Source organism: Exophiala viscosa, assembly GCF_022695815.1.
Source record: "Exophiala viscosa unplaced genomic scaffold EDD37scaffold_18, whole genome shotgun sequence".
Lineage (NCBI taxonomy): Eukaryota > Fungi > Ascomycota > Eurotiomycetes > Chaetothyriales > Herpotrichiellaceae > Exophiala > Exophiala viscosa.
The window spans coordinates 267,642-287,857 of NW_026944370.1; the positions used below are offsets into that span (position 1 = coordinate 267,642).

General features: G+C 51.3%; 8 protein-coding genes across 8 annotated transcripts; 6 read left to right on the forward strand and 2 right to left on the reverse strand.

Annotated features, from left to right (window-relative positions):
• The first annotated feature begins 960 nt into the window (after positions 1-960).
• Positions 961-2,145, forward strand: EDD37DRAFT_643769 (uncharacterized protein). The gene is made up of 3 exons (XM_062817449.1): positions 961-1,229; positions 1,284-1,560; positions 1,610-2,145. The coding sequence occupies exons 1-3, from the start codon at positions 1,134-1,136 to the stop codon at positions 1,939-1,941; spliced, it is 705 nt and encodes a 234-aa protein (XP_062665307.1). The 5' UTR covers positions 961-1,133; the 3' UTR covers positions 1,942-2,145.
• An 11-nt stretch (positions 2,146-2,156) lies between these two features.
• EDD37DRAFT_643771 (uncharacterized protein) lies at positions 2,157-2,940 on the reverse strand. The gene has a single exon (XM_062817450.1). It carries the CDS (start codon positions 2,831-2,833, stop codon positions 2,351-2,353), a length of 483 nt encoding a protein of 160 aa, XP_062665308.1. The 5' UTR covers positions 2,834-2,940; the 3' UTR covers positions 2,157-2,350.
• Positions 2,941-3,332: 392 nt separating this feature from the next.
• Positions 3,333-6,261, forward strand: EDD37DRAFT_216939 (uncharacterized protein). The gene has a single exon (XM_062810356.1). It carries the CDS (start codon positions 3,497-3,499, stop codon positions 5,918-5,920), a length of 2,424 nt encoding a protein of 807 aa, XP_062665309.1. The 5' UTR covers positions 3,333-3,496; the 3' UTR covers positions 5,921-6,261.
• Positions 6,262-7,557: 1,296 nt separating this feature from the next.
• EDD37DRAFT_654877 (uncharacterized protein) lies at positions 7,558-8,308 on the forward strand (the record flags this gene model as incomplete). The annotated part of the gene is made up of 3 exons (XM_062818721.1): positions 7,558-7,707; positions 7,770-8,036; positions 8,120-8,308. The coding sequence occupies 3 exons, from the start codon at positions 7,558-7,560 to the stop codon at positions 8,306-8,308; spliced, it is 606 nt and encodes a 201-aa protein (XP_062665310.1).
• A 969-nt stretch (positions 8,309-9,277) lies between these two features.
• Positions 9,278-10,399, forward strand: EDD37DRAFT_217003 (Isochorismatase-like protein). Its single transcript, XM_062810357.1, has one exon. It carries the CDS (start codon positions 9,712-9,714, stop codon positions 10,309-10,311), a length of 600 nt encoding a protein of 199 aa, XP_062665311.1. The 5' UTR covers positions 9,278-9,711; the 3' UTR covers positions 10,312-10,399.
• On the reverse strand, positions 10,400-12,290 carry EDD37DRAFT_675963 (major facilitator superfamily domain-containing protein; the record flags this gene model as incomplete). Its single annotated transcript, XM_062819553.1, has 3 exons — positions 10,400-11,039; positions 11,095-12,009; positions 12,058-12,290. 3 exons carry the CDS (start codon positions 12,288-12,290, stop codon positions 10,445-10,447), a joined length of 1,743 nt encoding a protein of 580 aa, XP_062665312.1. The 3' UTR covers positions 10,400-10,444.
• A 1,371-nt stretch (positions 12,291-13,661) lies between these two features.
• Positions 13,662-18,290, forward strand: EDD37DRAFT_217077 (adenosinetriphosphatase). The gene has a single exon (XM_062810359.1). The coding sequence runs from the start codon at positions 13,816-13,818 to the stop codon at positions 18,037-18,039; it is 4,224 nt and encodes a 1,407-aa protein (XP_062665313.1). The 5' UTR covers positions 13,662-13,815; the 3' UTR covers positions 18,040-18,290.
• A 303-nt stretch (positions 18,291-18,593) lies between these two features.
• Positions 18,594-20,104, forward strand: EDD37DRAFT_614027 (uncharacterized protein; the record flags this gene model as incomplete). The annotated part of the gene is made up of 2 exons (XM_062815501.1): positions 18,594-20,017; positions 20,074-20,104. The coding sequence occupies 2 exons, from the start codon at positions 18,594-18,596 to the stop codon at positions 20,102-20,104; spliced, it is 1,455 nt and encodes a 484-aa protein (XP_062665314.1).
• Between the last annotated feature and the right edge of the window lie 112 nt (positions 20,105-20,216).

Consider the following 20,216-nt stretch of genomic DNA (forward strand, 5'->3'; position numbering starts at 1 on the left):
CACTGTCCACGTATAATTCAGAAACGCAAAATAGCAAATGTATATTACTGCTATCCGTACAACTTAGCTACCACCACGTTAGTACCGTATAATCTATATTAATACCTATACCAAAAGATAGCCTAAGAGTTCACGATCTCTTGAGTACTAATAATCTATATCTCTTTGATATGTACATTAAGCGCGCTTACTGTAAAAAGTGTCTCTTTTATATACGGTTTTTGAAGTTCTGAGTGCTAAGCCTCGCGCCTATAAGCTTTAGGCGTGCCTCGTACCTAAAGCGCTTAAAGAAATAGGCATCTCTCGCCTAAAGCTTATAGGCGCGAGGCTTAGCACTCGGAACTTTAAAACTTGTACGTAAAAGAGACACTTTTTACAGTATACGTACTTAACGCACTCGCAAGCAAATCAAGACTTCTTAGTAATAATAACATCGTGAACGCCAGCGCTCTCTACTAATATAAAAAATGATATGAAGTACGTGGTGGATGGAAGGTCGACCTGTGATTGTACTGGTAGCTGAATTATACATTTACCATTTTGCGTTTCTGGATTATGCGTGGACAGTAGTCGAGTCTAACCTCCGTAGAGGGGGCGTCAACCGGTACTTCGTGTCTCTGGAAGCGGGGCTGCTGTTCTCGACTCTTATCACCATACTACAATACGATGCTAAGTGCAGGTCTTTGGTTAGCATTTCCCGTCTTTGCCTTACTTCTTCCTGTGCTGTGGCGGAGTGGTTGCAGTTCCCGCCACGATAATGGAAACCATATCTGATGACTTCGCTGTCTCCCCAGGCATATGAAGCTCGTGGCGCTGCTGCAATCTGAGGCTTGGGTTCTTACAAATACAAGCAGGGCTGGCTCAGCCTTGTCTCATGAAACGGGAGGCTTGTTCAAACTCGCAAGAACCTGGATTGCCTAAGAAGTCGTCTCCCCGCACTGCGCCGCCGCCCGAGGTAAAGCTGCACGATAAGGCGTCATCTAAGTAAATTGTGTGGCGCGGGGTTCTCCGCGCTGAACGTGCTACAAGTACCGTGGTCGACGGCAAGGGATCAGTAGCTAGCTATTTGCAACGACACGTATCTCGACGGCTTTAGACAGTTCCTGATACGTCCACTGTGATACCTCGACACAATGCCGGCAAAGTATCTGCTGTCGGTGAATTCCCGACCCAAACCAAATGTTGGAGTTGACGACGATCTTTGGGTGAAATGGTACATGGAGGAACATGTACGTTACCACCCAGGGAAGAGCTTGTGCCTGCGCTGAACATTTGATCTGTAGCTGGACGACCTGGTCAACAGCAAAACGTCCACAAAGGCTGCTTTCTACAAAGAAAGCCATGACTTTGCGTTCAAGGCCAAAGAACCACATCCGCGTAAATTCCTTGCGTTATATCAGACGGATTTCGAGGAGCCGATGAAGTCAAAGGAGTTTCACGACGACGTGCGACATACGAGTGAAATGTGGCCGGACAAGAAGTCAGATCAAGAGATTGGTGATTTTGACGCCAGGAACTATTCACTCCTTCAGGAATTTGATCCCAAGAAGGTTGGAGATTGTGAGTCAAGCCTGTTCAGCTTTTAGGTGTCTAGACTGACACTTTAAAGCCGCGCCGTCTTACCTTTTGACTGTTGAAATGGAACCAAGCGAGGCCAATGAGAAAGACTTTGATGATTGGTATCGTCAAGAACATCTCAACCTGCTAAGCAAGCTGCCTGGATATCGAAGGTCGCTAAGGTATGTGATTGGGCCGAAGACCCCAATTACCCAGGGCGAACCGCCAAAGTATCTGGCTATCCACGAAATCGACAATGTGCATGCTTTCGATGGTAAGGAAGCAGAGGCCGCGAACACCACACCGTGGACAACGAAGCATATCGAAGAAGCCAAGACATTCATTCCGCGGATGTGGGAGAAGGTCTACTCCCAAGGTTTCTGAGGGTCGACAAGACGGGGAGGGCCATCAAAGATATATTGATACCTTGTCACCAGTTGGCATGCCATGTCACGTAGAGTAGGAAAGACCACTCGAACATGCGGTCGGTGCCATTACTGCTTCCATCTATGGCCAAATGCATTCATTCGCTGGTGGGTATCCTATGTGAAGCATTTTCTCGTAGAAGCGGGCCTCCTTGGGTCTTCCATGATTAAACAGCAGCATGCTATCCTCAATAGGCATTAAACGTGCCCAGGTGCCATTGACAAGAAGCAACCTGCAGCAGGGTCCGACTAACAAGCCGTTTTCAACAAGGCTGTAATCCCTTTGGGCATTTTGAAGAAGATCTTCCCAGTCTTTGTAACCATACTTTGAGACGTACGCCTCACTGAGGACAAATGGATATTCGTGGTCATCGACGTGCTCGAGCCACTCCCGGGAGAGGAAGTGATGGGTACGAGGACCCTGTCCAATACTGCTGGCCAGGCGAGCATGATGAGTATGCACAAGGCATACCAGCGCTCAGGGCCCATGCAATACATTTCCGCATGTCGAACTGTGGTTGTTTGTCCATCCAGTCCAAGATGGCAGTGGATAACCGATCTGAAGACTCGGGATCCCGGCGATCTGAGGGACAGTCTGCAGTGCTTGGGATCTCAGCAATCACGCAAGCTCCTGCTCGGTTTATGAACTCATCAGTCCGCCCCGTGTTGTCTGGGCGGTGCCCGTCGAGTCCAGTGATAAGCAGCACCATTGGGCACTTGTTTTGACTGCTGGAGCTTGTCGGCAACCTGACCAACAAGGGTATCTCGTTGCTATCCTGAAATCCTCGAAAAGTCCGTTGTGGAATGGGTAAACGCCCAATTGACGGGGCAAATTCCACTTTGTCTCCCATAACGCCTTCACTCCGCTCAGATGAGGGTAGCGTTGGTGGAATCTCTCACCGAGTGTCCAATTGGTCATGGTCAACGTTCAAGTGGGAGACGTTCGACGATGATGAACCTGGCACATCAGTTTGACCTGAAGAAATTCAAGTGAAGAGACGGTGAGCATTTGAGGCAGAGGAGCGCGCCTTGCATGGCCTTGGCCGAATCTCTCAAGGCCTCCCATCATTTTCGACCTACCGATGTCGTTTGGACATATCTCTTTGGGAACTCTCCCAGAGGTGCAGCGCGACCAATCTCACATTCATATATTTTGATGTGAAGGACAAAGGCCGCGATCGACGAAAGGCCCATCGAAGTCAACTACAGAGGCCAGGCACGTAACTCAAATGGCAGCTTTGCCGGCTCCCTAAGTTACTAGTACGCTCACTTTAAGTTACTAGGTACTTACTGTAACTTAGAAGGAGCTTGGCGCGTCGGCCGTCACCATGCAGTGTCCAAATGCAGTGACAAGGATGCAGTCGCGGCCAACAGAGTAGCCTCGACCATTCCTTTCGTATTTTATAAGACCCAAATAACCCTGACAAGAGTGACTTTGCGTCCATCTGGGCTCTCCACCAATATAATGCAAGTCTCGTAACCCTTCAGACTTTCTCATCCCAATATCCGCAACGATGACTTCCCGCGAACCCTCCCCTGCGCCCTCTGGAGACACCATCGACGACCAGATCGATGACATAAAGCCTGAGATTGCCGACTTGGACGACGATTCGATTCAAGTGGAAGAAGGTACCCCCTCTGGCTCCACTCCTGTTGCTTCCCGTCGCACTGCCCGTTCAAGAGCATCAAGTGGCAGGAAATCGAGACCGAGAAAGGGTGCGATATGGATCCATGAGCAGCCACAAGAGGGAACCGAAGATGAAGGCAGCGTCATCTCGGCGTCACATTCCAAGACCAGAAAATCAGAGGTCACCCCCGATCCCGACCTGAAGACTGTCGGTACTGCAGTCGGCACTCGGAGACAGGCCAATGGTACCGTCGGGTCAGTCTACTCTGGCAGCAAGATCAGACACATCAAGAAGCCGGACGGTACGCCACTATGGCGAAAAGAAATACAATACAAATTCCTGAGCATTGTTACACAGGATTTGAAGCCAGTCTTTACGAGAATAAGTGATGGAAAGTCTGCATGTACTTTTGCCGACATCTACATTGACTGTATGGCGAGAAGCTCCAAGACGAGTAAGATTCTCAAGGACAGGCTGCAGGTGGATCGGGAAGCTGCACAAAACATGGCCATGATCTGCCTCTTGGTGAATGTTGGCCGCATGAATACAACGTTGAACTTCTTCCCTGAGATGAGGGCGCAGTTGAGGACGTACCACTCCATACCTTCTCTGCAGGCATACAAGAGCCAGAAAGATTACAAAGCACTCCAGGATGCTCCAAGGCTGAAAAGTATCTTGAAAGGTGCAAGTGAGGATACAGAGGAACCACGGACAATGAGTGCGCTCAATGCTCTTCCCGTTCCGCGAACGAACCCAGTCAACCTTATCTTTGTGCTCTCACAATTTGCACCCAAAGTCAGTGAAACACACTTCACCGACAAAGTCGACTTCTTTGACCTGGCAATGCGACCAACCATAAGCTCGGCTAGCAGGGCGCAGGCGTTTCTGTGGATCATGTGGTGGTATCTGGAATCCAACTTCACAAAGGAGGACGCCTTGAACAATCCATACGGTCCCGGCAGATACAAAGAGGACGAAGATCCCAACGATCCCGATACGTTACCACTCTTGGTGCCCAGCTTGGTGAACATCACACCTGAAGAGGGAGATCAGGAAAATGAAGACCCTCCAGAAGAAGTAGCCTTTGCGGAGAAAATGACGGCGGAGAGGAAGCGCATCATGCTGGAAGTGGCCAGCGAACCTCCCCTTGTCATGGCTGACCCGATGAATCCCGACCACAAAGCCTTGAAGCGACTCAAAAAGGGTGCACTGTATGGTGACGAGGACTCTTTGATGTCGGACGCTGACTCACGTGCAAGCCCTGGCGTGGGTACTCCAGAACCCTACCACGGACAGATTATGAGCAGTGCACTTGGTGGGCAAGCTGACAGTCTCGAGGACGATTGGGAAGCCGTCGATCCCCACCCCGGTCGTGGACGCTACAAGCGTGTAAGAGGGAAAAATACTCCGTCTAGAGCTAGAGGAGTGGTCAAGCCGGGTGAAGCTCGCCGAAGTATCTTGAAACCAGGCCGTGATGAAGGTACACCAGACACAGTCGACCGGTTTAATGGCACACCTCAGCCACTTCAACCTGTTGCTGGCAATCATGTGGTGCTTAGCCAGTTTGGCCCACATCGCAGCAAGAGAGAGTTTGACACGCTCGCTCCATCAAGCGGCACTTTGCCCAAGTCTAGGGCTAGAACCGGATACCAGAGAGAATTGGAAGAACATCGACAGCGTCGTGTCGAATGGGCTTTGAGGAGGAGACGAAGACGGGCACTAAAAGAAGCCCGACAGATAAGGCAGGGGGGGAGATGGTTATTGAGGGCAGCCAGGCGGATCAGCGAGCTCCCTCCCACGTACGACAGTGAAGAGGAAGAGGACAACGAAGGCTTTGGCTTCGCTGGATTGATCGGTCGCAGATGGCTCGACGATCAAGTTGAGCCTGAGAATGGAGCCATTCCCCCGGGCTACGAAGCGGGCGATTATGGCGAGGAAGTCGAAACGTGGATGAAAGTCTTGAGGAAAACAAGTCGGCGGCTGGATGTATGGAGTGGAGACCGTGACCTGGAGATCTACAACGCTCGAACTCGCCATCCCACCATCACGGAAGATACCGTCCTAGAAACGACTGCTGAGCCACTCACTAACGGTTCGCGCAAAAAGGTCCGGAAAATTGGATCCTCGGCGCAGATGTCTACGGCACGACGCGACAGAAGCGCAGTTTCTGTCCAGACAAGCAGGGACCTTAACGAGGAAATCACGCAAGATCTTCTCGCCGAGCATAGTGACGAGGATATGGAGGATGACGAATCAGCATCAGTGGACGGCGATGGTGAAGGCGAGGAAAGCGACGTGGATATGGATTGATATGTATCATTACAGGGTGTGCCCCGAAGCTGTTCTGGGCAGCAGGTGGAGGCTCACCATAATCGTGCTAAGCATCACTGCTGCGACAAAAGGCGGTGACTACTCTATGAAGGATAACCTCCGAAATGTATCAATACTCGGCTTGGAGACCGATTAGCACATGTTCCCTCCTGCAAGCTCAGTCGCCAAGTGGCTGCCGTGGTAAAAGCTCAGATTGGCTGACCCTCTCTGCTGCGTGCCGTGCCTGCTTACTTATCGAAAGGACTTGGGCCAGGTTGGCTGACTCATAAGACCGCAGCAGGCGATCTGGGGAGACCCTGCACATCTACCGTCCATCGAGAAAGCTTCTGGACCACCATTTTCAGCGACTACTGCGACTTTTAGCGAGACATCTGGCATCGCATTGGGTGAGAGGTGTGGCTGCTTGAGCACCTGCACATCCAATTCCCCTGTTTATCATACATACTTCGACATAACAAGATTCTTGCATACACTAAGGTGCCAGTAATGGGAAGCCGGGAGCTATCGAAGTCATTTTCAACAAGGGTTTTAGCATGCCTACCTTTATCGATTGCAACTTGGGTAGAGCCCGCGCCTTTGACAGCAAGGCCAAAGACTGCACGTTCTTTATTGATGTCTTTGAACTCGTGCTCAGGAGAGAAACTGACCTGATTAGGCCTCCTGTGTCAAGGAGATATCTATATCGCCGGCCATGTTCCATGCATGACCCAGAACGGCCGCCGCGGGGTTCAACATCCTTGTTTCCTCACTCGGCAGGAGAAAATGCAGGTCTGAATCCTCCAGGAATAATCCGCAATCCGGTATTGCACATCCTACATGGAAGCTGGTTAGTCTAAGGTTCTGGTACTTCGCCTTCTTAGCGACGTGATGAGAGACAAAATCCCCAATAGAGTCCTGTTGCAATACCTATGGCCCCTGTGCACGTTGCCCACACACGAATCTCCCGCTGGACGCCTTACGACCCGTCCCAACAGATCATCCTTCGATATAGCCTTGCTTTTAAGGTTTCTCGAGCGATGGGGAAAGTCTCTCGCGCGGCATGTCAATGTTTACAGGACTATGCATACACGTGGCTCCACTGCCCTCCATCGTCAATGGCCGCCTTCGTGGAGGTCACCGCGCCTTGTGTGAGCGTTCCCCGTAAATGGCAGAGGTTGCTGGTTCCCGTGTCGCATGATTTTCACGTTGGGCGCCATCAGCGTAGACCGCAGCATCTCGAATATACCAGGAATCTTCTTCCGACTTGTGAGGACCCAAGGTATGCAACTGCCTCTTCTTCTCCCTTTATCACTATATCATCACCTGTACCACACGATATTTATGCCGGAGTTTTGTCACAATCTCTACACCTCAGGCCAGCAAAGCAAAACATCACGGAGCGACCACGAATCTCCTCCCAACAAGACAAATTCCCAAGGCACTCTATGTGCCTCGCCAGCTAGCCACATCTATCTTTGTACTGGCAGCCATTCACTACTCTTGAACCTCAATGCGAAGCACAGTAATCCAGGTGGTATTCTTGAACCCTAGATCGAGAAAAACAAGTCGCTGTCCACCACAATAACGGAGGCACAGCAAGCGTCTATGCCAGGAACGTCTGCATCATTCCAGTCATGATGGACGATCTCACATACTCTTCTTCAGTCCACAGCTTCCATGCACAGACATCACCATCCGAAGTGGACAACCCTTATGACCATGGGCATCTCTGGCAGTCATTAGACTACTACGGGATAGGCACCGAAATCCCGCCAGCTTTCATCCAGGTAATCAATCCATTTTGAGATTTTGTCTTCGAGACAACAGTCCCTAACGACATTCGGAACAGCCTGGGTTCCCATCTTCGACGTTTCCGGGCTTGGTCCATGTGCAGAATCCGACTCATTTCGCCACGCCTTCTCAATCACCCATCCAGATCGGTCGCACTGACAGCATAAACTCCTCGGTACTGGAGTTACACGCATCATCACGCTCAGAATCACAAGATCAAAGTGTCTCGAGGCGGCACTCGAAAGACCAAGAGTCCGAGCCAGCATGTGCTGGCCAGCATCACCAGTCCAAATCTTGCGAGCTCTGCCAGAGCGACAAGAGAGAGGTACGTCACCCCGTCGGCATCGATTCTACTCTACCAGTATCCTTGGACTTGGAGAAGAGCTAACCTGGCCGGTCATCACGCAGAAACGGAAAGAGCAAAACCGCAAAGCCCAAAGAAAGCATCGACTGCGAAGCGAAGCGAGACTGGAGCAGCTGCAGACCAAATTGCAAGAGCAGACCGAGGAGATCGCAAGCCTCAAGGAGGTCAATGAATCCCTGCTTAAACGTATTGAGCATCTCAACGGTGTTGGTGGTCATGGAGAGCCATGCTAACCCTTTGACGGACATTGTCAGCTGCTTGCAAGCCCCATTCTCGTCGACAAGCCATTAGAATCTTCATCCTCGACGGCCGCCTCATCGCACTTCAGGCCCACTCCTCCCAGTCGCTTTCGGTCATCGCCTGTTGGAGTAAGGACAACTACACGCCACCAGCTCTTTCCAGAATCTTGCTCACTCATGGTTGCCCCCTTTCGGGCTCAAGCCGGCAATGATTGGTAACATCCGCGCCGGCAATGGCAATTGTCTCGGTTGAGCGAACGAAGCTCACATGGCATCGCTTCACCACATAAGACGGTATTATTACCGTCAGGGCGGACAGAGCCTTCTAGTCAGTCGCCCAACACGAAAATCCCCGAGTCGAAGCTGGTTTACAGCTAGTATTCCAATACGAATCTTGAAACGACCCGTTGCGACCCACCAAGTCATTCGGGTAAATCGGTCCATCGTGCAGAAAGCATGCTCGCGAGGACCAAAGCCAGTGAATCCGGAGTCCATCACCATTACAATACTCGTAGGGCGGACAAGCAGGGCGTCCGCATGGGTGACTGCGAGGAACAAATGTCCCTATTTGCTTCGGCGGAAGTCTTTCATGGTCCTTCTACGATGAGCCATGGACTTCAAGGTTGCCGACAGAGTTGAAACCGATGTTCTTGCCCTGGGTTATTGAATAAGTCGAGCCAAGTATGGAATTCGGTCCTGCGCTGAACCATGGACCCGGAATGTTGCTTGCCTTGCTGAGAATGTGTTCTAGCATCAGCACCGGGAAATCTGCTGGCTCTCTTTTCTCGTGGGGTTTGCGACGTATGCAAGACAAGCGCAAAACGGCCAAACATCGTTACTTGAGATGGACGAGATGAGGCCTTCGGAAGGTGGTTGGAGAGACAGCCCAGCCACCTGTGTAGATTGGTCCACGATAATGGTGATGGTCAGCGACAATATACTCCGTACGGATGTCTACCTAGGTATATGCTCTTGACAGTCGAAAAGGTCGATCATGATACCATAGTTAGTATGATGTGCCAGTCGATTCCGGAACCAGGCTCGCCTCACGTAAGTTAGTGGTTGGCAGCCTGGTGTGGAATGCGCTGATTGGCCTATTCCATTCCATGCCAGGCTATTCAGCCCTAGCGTCTTACTTGCATTTACGGAGATACTTCTACCTCCCTTCGTCGTGCTCTTGAGGGCCCAGCATCGCGTATCACGAGCTGGCTCGTCATCCTTTGACGCTGTATACGAACGACCCGTCAGGGTCGGGACTAAGCACTGCTACACGAAGCCGAGGAGCTTCTGTGGGCAGAGAGTGCCGCCTATTTGGTCCAACTAGTTCGGAAAAACATTTGGACCGGTCACCAGGTATTCCGCAAAGACTACATCACACTCGCGTGGAATACATCTCGATGTCATCCAAGGCCAGGGCCAGGGCTCCCGCCTTACTAGTCGTGGACCTCCAACAGGCTCTAGTCGAAGGGTTTCCAGACTCCGATGAACGCCGGTCAACACCGCACCTAATGTCCAACGTGGACACAGTATTATCACACTGGCGCCGACATAAATGGCCGGTCATCCACATTCAGCACGACAATCTCGACCCAGATGAACCACTGAACATGGATAATTTCCCTGGTAACACCAAGCCACATGCCTGCGCCAAGCCGCGATACGACGAGCCTGTGCTGGTCAAGCACATTGGCAGCGCGTTTACCGATCCCAATCTCAAACTTGAGGAACGTCTAAAGGACTTGGGCTGCGAGGAGGTCGTGGTGATTGGGATGGATGGTGCTCAGTGTATTAATGACAATGCTCGCGGCGCGTGTGAGCGCGGCTTTAAGGTCACGGTTGTGGCGGATGCGTGTGCTTCATATGGGATGCAGAGTTATGGAGAAAAGGGGAAGAGTTATAGTCCTGAGGAGACTCATGATGCCGCGATGAGTATGCTTGCGAATGGATTTGCTAGGGTTGTTGGGACGGACGCTCTTTTGAAAGAGTATAACTCATAAATCCCTGACGAGGCTGTACAAACACTCCCGGGCCACTAAAAAAGTGTTTTCAGGGACTGTGATTTTGGGATTATCGCAAAAAGATCGTATGTTTGCCGACTGGTTTCGACTGGTTTGACTGTTCGGCACCACTTTAGAACATCTGTCTGTTCCTCATTTCGACGGGCAAGAATATCATGGTGAACGCAGACAGCCAGATGCCGCCTGCTCCAAGCCACAAGATGCCGGCGCTATTGTTGGCAATGTATTTCTCGCCTGCAAGAAGATCAGTTATGGACAGAGCGCGAGGGGACAGAATAGGCTTACCAGCAAAAGGTGCCACAATACCGGCAAGACGTCCCAAGCATGAAAGCATGCCACTGGCACTGCCGCGGTAGGCCGTGTCGAATAACTCTGGGGCGGAGGCATACAGGACAGCATTGAAATATGTTTGCATAATATACTCCATAGCATTCAGGCCGACGTATCCAGGAGTTGTCCTGACTTGAGTATACATGGCCATTGCAAGACCCTGACAGGCCGCTGACAAAACGAGCGACCACTTTCGCCCGACGAGCGGCAATTGTACCGACAGTAAAGCCAGGACAGCGCCAAGGACACCAGGTAGATAGATGTAAATGTACTCCCGGTAAGTGTCGGTCACAGTTGTTGCACCACTCGAAACGTTGTGCTTAAGGAGAACGATCGGCAAGTAGGAGCCCGCCAAGTTGAATGACCAGTAATCGCCCCTGCAGGACGTGATCAGCATGGATGACAAGGGAAAAGACTTGGACTTAAACTTACATATAAGCAATAGCCAATAGGACGAAGGTGAAGCACTGTAGCTTGCGCGTAAACAGTGCTTTTAAGTGCGACAAACTGCCGATGAAATTCTTGATGACATTCTTGGTAGTAGCTTTCGGAGCAATCGCTCCAGCTTCAGCATCGATGGCTTCGAACATTTCGATCGTTAAAGTCGGTGGTGGTGCCCGGTTGAACTTGGCGATCTTGTGCAACACTTCGATAGCCTCGGCGTTCTTGCCTTTGCTGATCAAGAATTTGGGGGATTCGTGGAATTTGAAGACGAAGTATCGGAGGAAGAAGATGAACAAAGTCATGCATCCCAGAACGATCACCGTGTAGCGCCAACCGATGTTGCTCGAAACCGTACAGCACGCCGTTCCTTTACTGACAGCATTGCAAGCCGGCAGGGTGGTGTCGCAACGCCATTTGGCCGTGGTGCCGTAGGCGACACCTGAGGCAACAACGACACCTACAGGTTGCCACATCGAAAGTAAAAAGACCAAGAAACGTCGATTTTGTGGAAGAAATTCCAGGGCGATGGTAGCGTCGATGGGAATGTTGCCTCCCAGACCGAGCGAGGCGAGGAAGTAGATGCCGCAAATGGCACTATAGTTGAACTTCGGTGCGGCCAAAAGAAGGCCAAAGACCGAAGTGATCAGGCAAGTGAGATTGAATGCCCAGCGTCTGCCGATGATGTCTACGATGAGACCCCAGCTGAAAGCGCCGACAGCCAGACCGGCATTGGCGCATGCCCAGATGTTACCGTCATGACCGGGTGGCACGTCCATCTCCTGGTAAATGGCGGAAGCGATCAATCCGACGCCTTGGGCCCATGCCAGATCCAAGAAATAGCCGAAGCCGCAAAGGAACCAGATGCACCAGCCATATCTGCCGACACCGAACTTGTCGAGCTCACTGAGAGAATCAGTAGACGTACCTTGATGCTTGAGCTGATTAACTTACGCATTGATCAGAGCAGCCTTCCTCTCGAAATTGGTGAGTGGTGCGGCTGCGGTTCCCTTGAGAATGGAGCCAAGAGACAAGTCGGTCTCGGACACCAGCTCTAAATCGTTGTAGATAGGTATCTCTTGTTTTGGAGCAATCTTCTCATCGGTGGCGTAATGGTTGTTGTCTCCTTCGTTTGGAAGGACAGGGCCCTCAACGCCGAAGCGCGAGTCACGAACTGCACTGCTCATTCTTGCTAGCTGTTGCGAAAAATCCACAATCAGTAGGATGTTTCACACCACAGCTGGAATGTGAGAGAAGAATGATCTGATCACACCTACGCTATGGAGGTCTTATACCTGCCACCGGTGGAGTAGATGGGATTTTTTTTCGATTTCCTGGTGTCACCTCCACAGAATCGATCTGTTCCTCGGCAGTCTGGAACTGAGGTCCGTAAGAGATACGGCCAATGATTTTCTTTACAAGAGACGTCGAGAACGGGCCCTCCGACCACTAGTCTGGAGTATCGACAGGCGGGACAGGTGGTCCAAACCTTGTTGGGGTAATAAACGGTGAGAATCGTAGGCGGTTGGCTGAACACTGCACGGTCATTGCCTTTTGTTCAATCACCCATTGATATGCTTTTTGTGCGACATTGGCCGTTGGACTGTTAGCTGCAGCATCGCTGCACTGCTTATCGTGTGTCGCATATGATAACCAGCTTCGAAAGCGCCTCGCTCCCCACCTGAGGGCCTTATCGTAGCTGAAGACTTGTCACAAGATGCATGACGTCTTCGATCTTCAGAAAATGGAAGATCGGTACCCGCCAAGTTGGTCCGGCTAAAGTCAAGCTCATTTGCAATCGACACTAAGATCCCCACATGGTGAAATCGAACTGCCATGGTGCAAAGATCCATCTCGGGTCGACCTCCGCATTGTTTCTGTGCAGGATATGTGCCCTGAAAAAACAATAGTCAATGCAGAAGTCAACGGCCGCGGATTGTTTCCGAACAACTACCGTCGACACTGGTGGTCAAGCAGAATCTTCCGTTACGAATCAGGCCTCTGGTAGTGGCTACATGTCAGTAGGGGTGCACTAATCAACATGCAGAAGGTGATCTTTAGCGGCTGGTTGCCCAGGCCAGACCCTGTAGGTCATTATTGGCCATTCCTCAGCTGCTTGTGCAGACGAGTATGAGAGATAAGGCCCAGAAAGGTTGCTTATCTGCCAATTTGCTCTGGAAGCTTTCGCGAAAGAAGTATCGTCGATTGATCGAGATCATGGTGGGCGAGGAAAGCGCAGTCGGCTGTCGAAAGTCGAAGAAGCCGGTGTTGACTTTGTGGTTGAGGAGTCTCCTAATCACTTTCACGACGGCAACGTATACTGTTTGGGGGACCACCGCAAATAAACCCGCTATCATGGCAATTCGTTTCGGTCATGGGCCGATGGCACAAAGCGATGGTGCATAGCTGCTGGAATTGTGTGCTTGATTGAGGCTAGTAGTGAGTTTATGGGTGGTCGATGCGCTCGCTGCCGGCCTTGTAGAGACAAGCGAAGAAGCCTCCCGCGTGAAAATCCTGGTCACGTGGATAGTCATGTAAGCATGGCTTGTTCCCCGCACACGTGATCTTGGTCATTATCTTATCTCCGCCGAGGCCTGATCTGATTCTCCATTCCCGTCTTTTTGTCAAGGCGCCGATCTCAATTGCCTGCGCTTTTGCCTCTTCTTTCCTCCACGTCTGCACTCTGTCGGCGCCGTGCCATCAGCAGCGACGATGGAGTGTCGTGATGAATCCGCTCGGAAGCGGCGTAAGTTGTCTGAAAATGTTGCTGATGACCTCCCCGCTTCCTTCATGACCTACCTGCCTATCGCGCGAGCCACAATTTCTGTTCGCAGCGTCGGTCTCGCGTCGGCAACTCCACATCCTGACACTCGCCGTTTGCAGATCACTGTACAGTCATTCGAAGAATCAGACAATGGGTGCACTATCGATTTCACAGTTGACAAAAGTCGGATCGCGAAGCATGCACGCCTGCAGTCACCATCCGCACAGGACAAGCAAATCCTGCGCGACATCCTCCGTCTCGAGTCAGCGGTCAGGCACAAGCCCGGCACCGCTCTGCCCTTGGCGACCGCCAGTGCCATTCTGTACGCCACGGACAATGGGCTGGAAATAGAGGCCTTCATACTCTGGGAGGATGCGATATCAGTAAGAGACAGGGTAGAACCGATATTACTCGACGTTTTGGGCCGTTATCTTCCTGCGGACACGGTCAGACCCCCAATCTTCGAACCCTGGGAGCCACGACAGTTCTATGATAATGTGCATGTTCCCGAGAAGTCGGCAGGGAATTCCGCCGAATTCAAAGTTCCTGCACTGGAGTCTCAGCTCTTTCCTTTTCAGCGACGTGGTGTACGATGGCTCTTGTCTCGGGAGGGGGTGAGTTTGAAGTCAAGCGGAGAGGTCCAGTTTCTTCCCGAGCCTCAAGCAGATTTTCTTCCAGCCGGATTTGAACAGACCAAGACCTGGAAGCAGACTACCTGTTTCGTCAATCACACAATGGGCATAGTCAGCACAGACTTATCCTCCGTTCAAAAGCGCTTTGGCCCCTTTAGAGGCGGGATATTGGCGGATGAAATGGGTCTAGGAAAGACATTGGAAGTCATCTCTCTCATCAGTCTTCATCGCAAACCAGCGCACCTGGCGGACCCTCCCGGCCTCAAACAGTCCTCAGCAACATTGATCATCACTCCTCCAACCATTCTTGAGCAATGGAAACAAGAATTACAGGAACACGCACCGGCCCTGCGAGTCTATCATTACCAAGGTGTCAGCAGTTACAAGAAGACCGGCGACAAACTCATTCACGATCTGCTTGACCAAGATGTGGTGTTAACAACATACAATGTTATCGCGAAGGAGGTACATTACGTGGCAGAGAAACCAGATCGCAACTTACGCAGGCGACAACGGGTTGAGCCTCCTAAAAGTCCGCTCACCCAGATCTCGTGGTGGCGTGTCTGCCTGGATGAGGCCCAGATGGTCGAGAGTGGAGTGTCATCCGCTGCCACGGTCGCCCGGCTCATTCCGCGTGTAAATGCTTGGGCCGTTACTGGTACACCTCTGCGAAAAGGCCACAGAGACTTGTATGGACTTCTTCTCTTTCTTCGATACATGCCATGGGCCACATCTGCCCGATTATGGGATCACCTCATAAGCTATCATCGACCTCTTTTCAGGGATATGCTGAGCGCAATTGCTATGAGACATACCAAGGATTTTGTTCGAGAAGACCTGCGACTACCTCCCCAGAGCAGGCATACCATTACGATACCCTTCACGCCAATCGAGGAGCAACATTATGCCCAGCTCTTCCAGCAACTTTGTGAAGATTGTGGCCTTGATCGTACAGGTGCCCCTCAGAGCGACGACTGGGACCCAGATTCTTCCGAAACCATAGAGAAAATGAGGACGTGGCTTACACGTTTGCGTCAGACTTGTCTCCATCCAGAAGTAGGCGGTCGCAATCGCCGTGCCCTGGGTAGAAGTACCAATGGCCCATTAAGAACCGTGCAGCAGGTGTTGGATGTGATGATCGATCAGCACGAAGGTCAAGTTCGTACTGTGCAGCGATCTTATCTTATGACGAAGATCAAAAGAGGCCAGCTTAAAGAAAATGCCAGAACCACAGAAGAGGCTCTCAAAATTTGGGACGCCGTATACGAAGAGTCATGTGTCATTGTTGGGGAGTGTCGCAAGCAGTTTGAAGAAGAACAGAAGGCGTCCAATGCTGCGGAAAAGATGGAGGATGACGATGAAGAAGCAAATGCTCGACTGACGACCTTGAGGACACGATTGCGATCTGCTCTGGAGATCCAGCATATTGCCATCTTCTTCACGGCCAATGCCTACTTCCAACTCAAATCACTCGAGACAGAAGAAAGCGACCCCTATGTCGAGTTGGAGAAGAAGGAAACGGCAGCGTATGAGGCCGCAAAGTCTATTCGAGGAGAACTGCTCACCGAAAACCTTCGACACGTCAACAAATTGATCACTAATGTACGGACGAATCTGTCAAAGGGGTTAACGACCATACCAGATATGGAGGAACCTGATGGTTTTGCTGGAATCGAGAGTCGCAAGATATTCGATAAGCTTGGCGCTTACTGCGAAGTGATGAACATCCAGGCCGAGCAGTTTCGTGAATTGCGGAGGAAAATGGCCGACTTCCTGAGCCAAGCTCTTATCGACCAGGATGAGGGAGTGGAATTACAAGGTGATGAGTACGAAAGCTCGACCAAACACCAAGACGAGATGTATGCGTACATGGAGGCGTTAAGGGCTCTGTTTGCCGATCGAGGTGAAGCCATCACCGGTCAAGAAAACACGCTCATCAAATCAGAAATGAAGCAGTTTCTTCGTTCCGCAAAAGAAGGCGAAGGTCCAGCTCCAGAATTGATGCTAAAGCTTCTTGCCGAGCGAGAACAGAAACGCGTCAAAGTCAGCGAATTCGGTTGTCTTCGCGGCATAATCGCCGAAATCAGACAAATGGTCATTTCGCTACAGTGGCAAGAGGGCAACGGTCACACTCGGGCAGGTCACGAATTAGCTATTCTCGAGCGAGTTCTCAAGTATGTACAACAGCTCAACACTGCACAGACCAAGGCTCTCACCAGCCTTGAGCAAGAAGTCAACCAGTTCCGAGACACAATGAACAGCCGACTCGACTACTACCGAGCATTGCAAAAGATCTCCGACACCGTCGCTCCTTACCAAGAAGAAAATGTTGGCACGCCTCTTTCAGAGAGACACTACCACGAGCTCGAGGTTGAAGAAGCCAAACATCAGCAGAAGGTTGTGTCACTTTCGGCCAAACTACGGTACCTGCTTCACATGAAGAATGAGTCCAGATCGTCCGCACCTAGGATTTGCACGATTTGCACGGACCAGTTTGAAGTCGGCACCATGACATCCTGCGGCCACCAGTTCTGTAAAGATTGCGTCCTCATGTGGTGGAGCCAGCACCGCAACTGTCCAGTGTGCAAGAGCCATCTTCATCCTAACAGTTTCCACGACATTTCGTATAAACCGGCCGAGATCGCTGTCCAGGCCGAATCGCCAACAAGTTCGCCGAGCACAAATTCAGCGTCTGGCAGCTCCGACCATGCTCACGATCAGTCCATATACTCAGACATCAGCACCACGATGCTGAATCAGATCAAGAACATCGACCTGCGCGGGCCCAGCTTCGGCAGCAAAATTGATTTTCTGTGCCGACATTTGTTATGGCTGCGCGAGCACGATCCAGGATCCAAGTCCATCATCTTCTCGCAGTACCGCGAATTCATTGATGTCCTCGAACGCGCCTTCACCGAGTACAAGGTCTCGTCGACTCGGTTTGACGGCAAGAACGGCATCGAAAAGTTCAAGGTTGATCCGGCAATGGAATGTTTCTTGTTGCACGCCAAAGCCCAGTCCGCAGGTCTCAATCTTGTCGTGGCCAGCCATGTCTTCCTCTGCGAGCCACTGATCAATACTGCGATTGAGCTGCAAGCGATCGCCCGTGTGCATCGTATCGGCCAGTACCGCCCTACTACGGTGTGGATGTATCTGATCGCCGACACAGTCGAGGAATCCATCTACGACATCAGCGTGTCAAGGCGTCTGGCGCATCTGCGAGGTAACAAGAAAGGCAAGGGCTCGAGGTCGGGGACTGCCACTCCAACAACCACAAATAATGGGCTGCAGGAGAATGCCATCGACGCCGCAAACTCGATGGAGTTGCAGGCTGCTGATCTATCGCGCATGCTTACGTCTGGAAGGAATGGCGGCGAGATGGTCGATCAGGAGGATCTTTGGGCGTGTCTGTTTGGGCGTGTCAAGAAGAGAGAAGAGGTCATGGGTGGTTTGGCCGATGCGCAGGCCGCAGGCTCAGACGTTGGCAGGTTGTTGAGACTCGAGGCTGCACAGCGCAGACTGGGTCCGGATGTGCTCTGAGCGCGACCCTTGGTGAGTGCGAGAAACGCATTATCATCCGCGCTGGCTCCTGCATATGGTGGAAGACACAGTAGGAGATTCATGGTTGGTTTGATCATGATACCCAATGAGCTTATGTAACTGATCATGACTTCCATGAACGTTTCGAAGAGCTTGCTTCGTAATAACCTGAGGTTCTTTTACCGGCAGGATCTGGATCATCGCCTTACGGGAAATGGAGACAAGTGGTTGGGCACAGTGGTTGGTGCCTGTGACCACGATGCACTGTTTCTGTGATGCTCTCAAACCCTTCTCTCGGTATCCAACCAGCGGTCCTCACCATGGAACAAAAGTCAATATTGACACTGAATTGTGACTCAACAGGTAGGTCCTCCTACCGGCGCATTTGAAATTTTGCATATAAAGACACCGCCAGTCTCACAGACTTCTGTTTGACAAACTGGATATTTCTCTTCTTCGCAGACACGCTTACCTGTTCGCACTTGTCACCAATTTCCACAGCATCATCAACGACTTCCTCGCAGGTCGCATCGCCGGCATCACCTGTACTGACCATGGTCCAAACACGAGACCCACCGTTTGAGTTTGAAGGCGACCTCTTCACCGCCGACCCAAAATTGTTGCCGCCAGGACCGACTGCGATGCCGTACGAGATTCCGGACCTGGAGGATCCATCGCAATACGTAATTAGGCTTGAGCCAAGGGAAGACAACGCGCCGCGAACTGCACAGTACGCAGATCAATATGGCCATGCGGTGAAGATGGCTTCGGAGGCCTCGTCACGGAGGGCCTGGAGGACCTGGAGGACCATCGCCATTCCAGATACTACCACGGCCTCCTCTGCCACGTTACTTATACCACGGGAGACTTATATAGACATCGTCGACGCAGATGACACCACGAAATCAGACCTAAAAACCTGGACAAGTCTCGTTCATCAATATGACATTTGGATGCAGCGCCGCACGAAAACTTATATGTTTGCCACCATGACCGAGTCCATGCAGCATCTTATGAAACACATACAGTCCGCTCTCGCGAGGTCTCTTGTAGCCCGGTACCGCAAGTACCTGCCGATGTTCAGTAAGGAATTCGATGAGTTGGCCGAGAAGTACCGGGTTCAACCCGAGCAAGCACAGGAACTCACAGCATACTGGACAAAGATTCACAAGGGTGCAGACTCGGAAAAGCGCACAGCAAACGGGCGCTTTCTTCGGTACGAAGACGGACCATGGTCTAGAGCCGTCCGTACCGCATGCTGGACTTTAGGTGTCCACCAGGATAGAGTCTTCGATATGATCGAGCACTTCGCTACCACATCCAGCACCGAGCCTTTTCACCCGAGTATGGAGCTTAGCTTGGGCAAGTGCCAATCGCACATTATCAGCGATATCTTGTATCGAGACCGCAACGAGGTTGACAATTTCTTGGACTTCGCGGATACTAGTGTATCAGAGTGTGACGCTGAGATCATCAAGGGAGATCTCAGAGTGGTGATCGAGAAGCATATTGAGACGTTGTACACCATTCATGAGAAGTTTAAGGACAGGCCTATTGGATGGGATCGGACGGACAAGTGTCGGGAGATCATGTTGCAAAACTTCGAATCCACACCGGAGTCTGGGACCTGGCTTGAGCTAGAAAGGGATGTTGTGGTGGATAAAGCGGACGCAGAAAGGCGCCACGTTGAACGACAACGAAAGCTAGCGGAGAATGCGACAAGAGACATTAAGCGGAACAAGAGGAAGTTCAAGGAGCTTAATCTAGAGGAGATTTGGGCGGTACAGAACAGTGAATTCCTGGCAGAGGCGGTGGACTATGCCGAGAATCCTTGGGATGCCGAGGTGGGAAAGAGGTGGGCAGATATAAAATTCGAGGAAGAGGAGATGAGGAGCAAGTCTTCCCGATGGGTGGGGGAACTGTGTGAGGAAGACGAGAAAGAAAATGGGGATGGGGATGAGGAGGTCGACGACGACTGGTCCGAGGGGGGACCGTCTCCTTTCTTTGTGAAAGTTTTTACGAAGTTTCGCATAGCGGGAAGTATGGAGGAGTTTCGAAAGAATGAGCGTAAGGAAAAGGAGGAGAAGTGGGAAAGAATAAGGCGGCATCGCAGATCGATATAGACACTGAAGACGAAGGCGTTTTCGAATTCGGAATGACTGAGAACTATTCCAGTT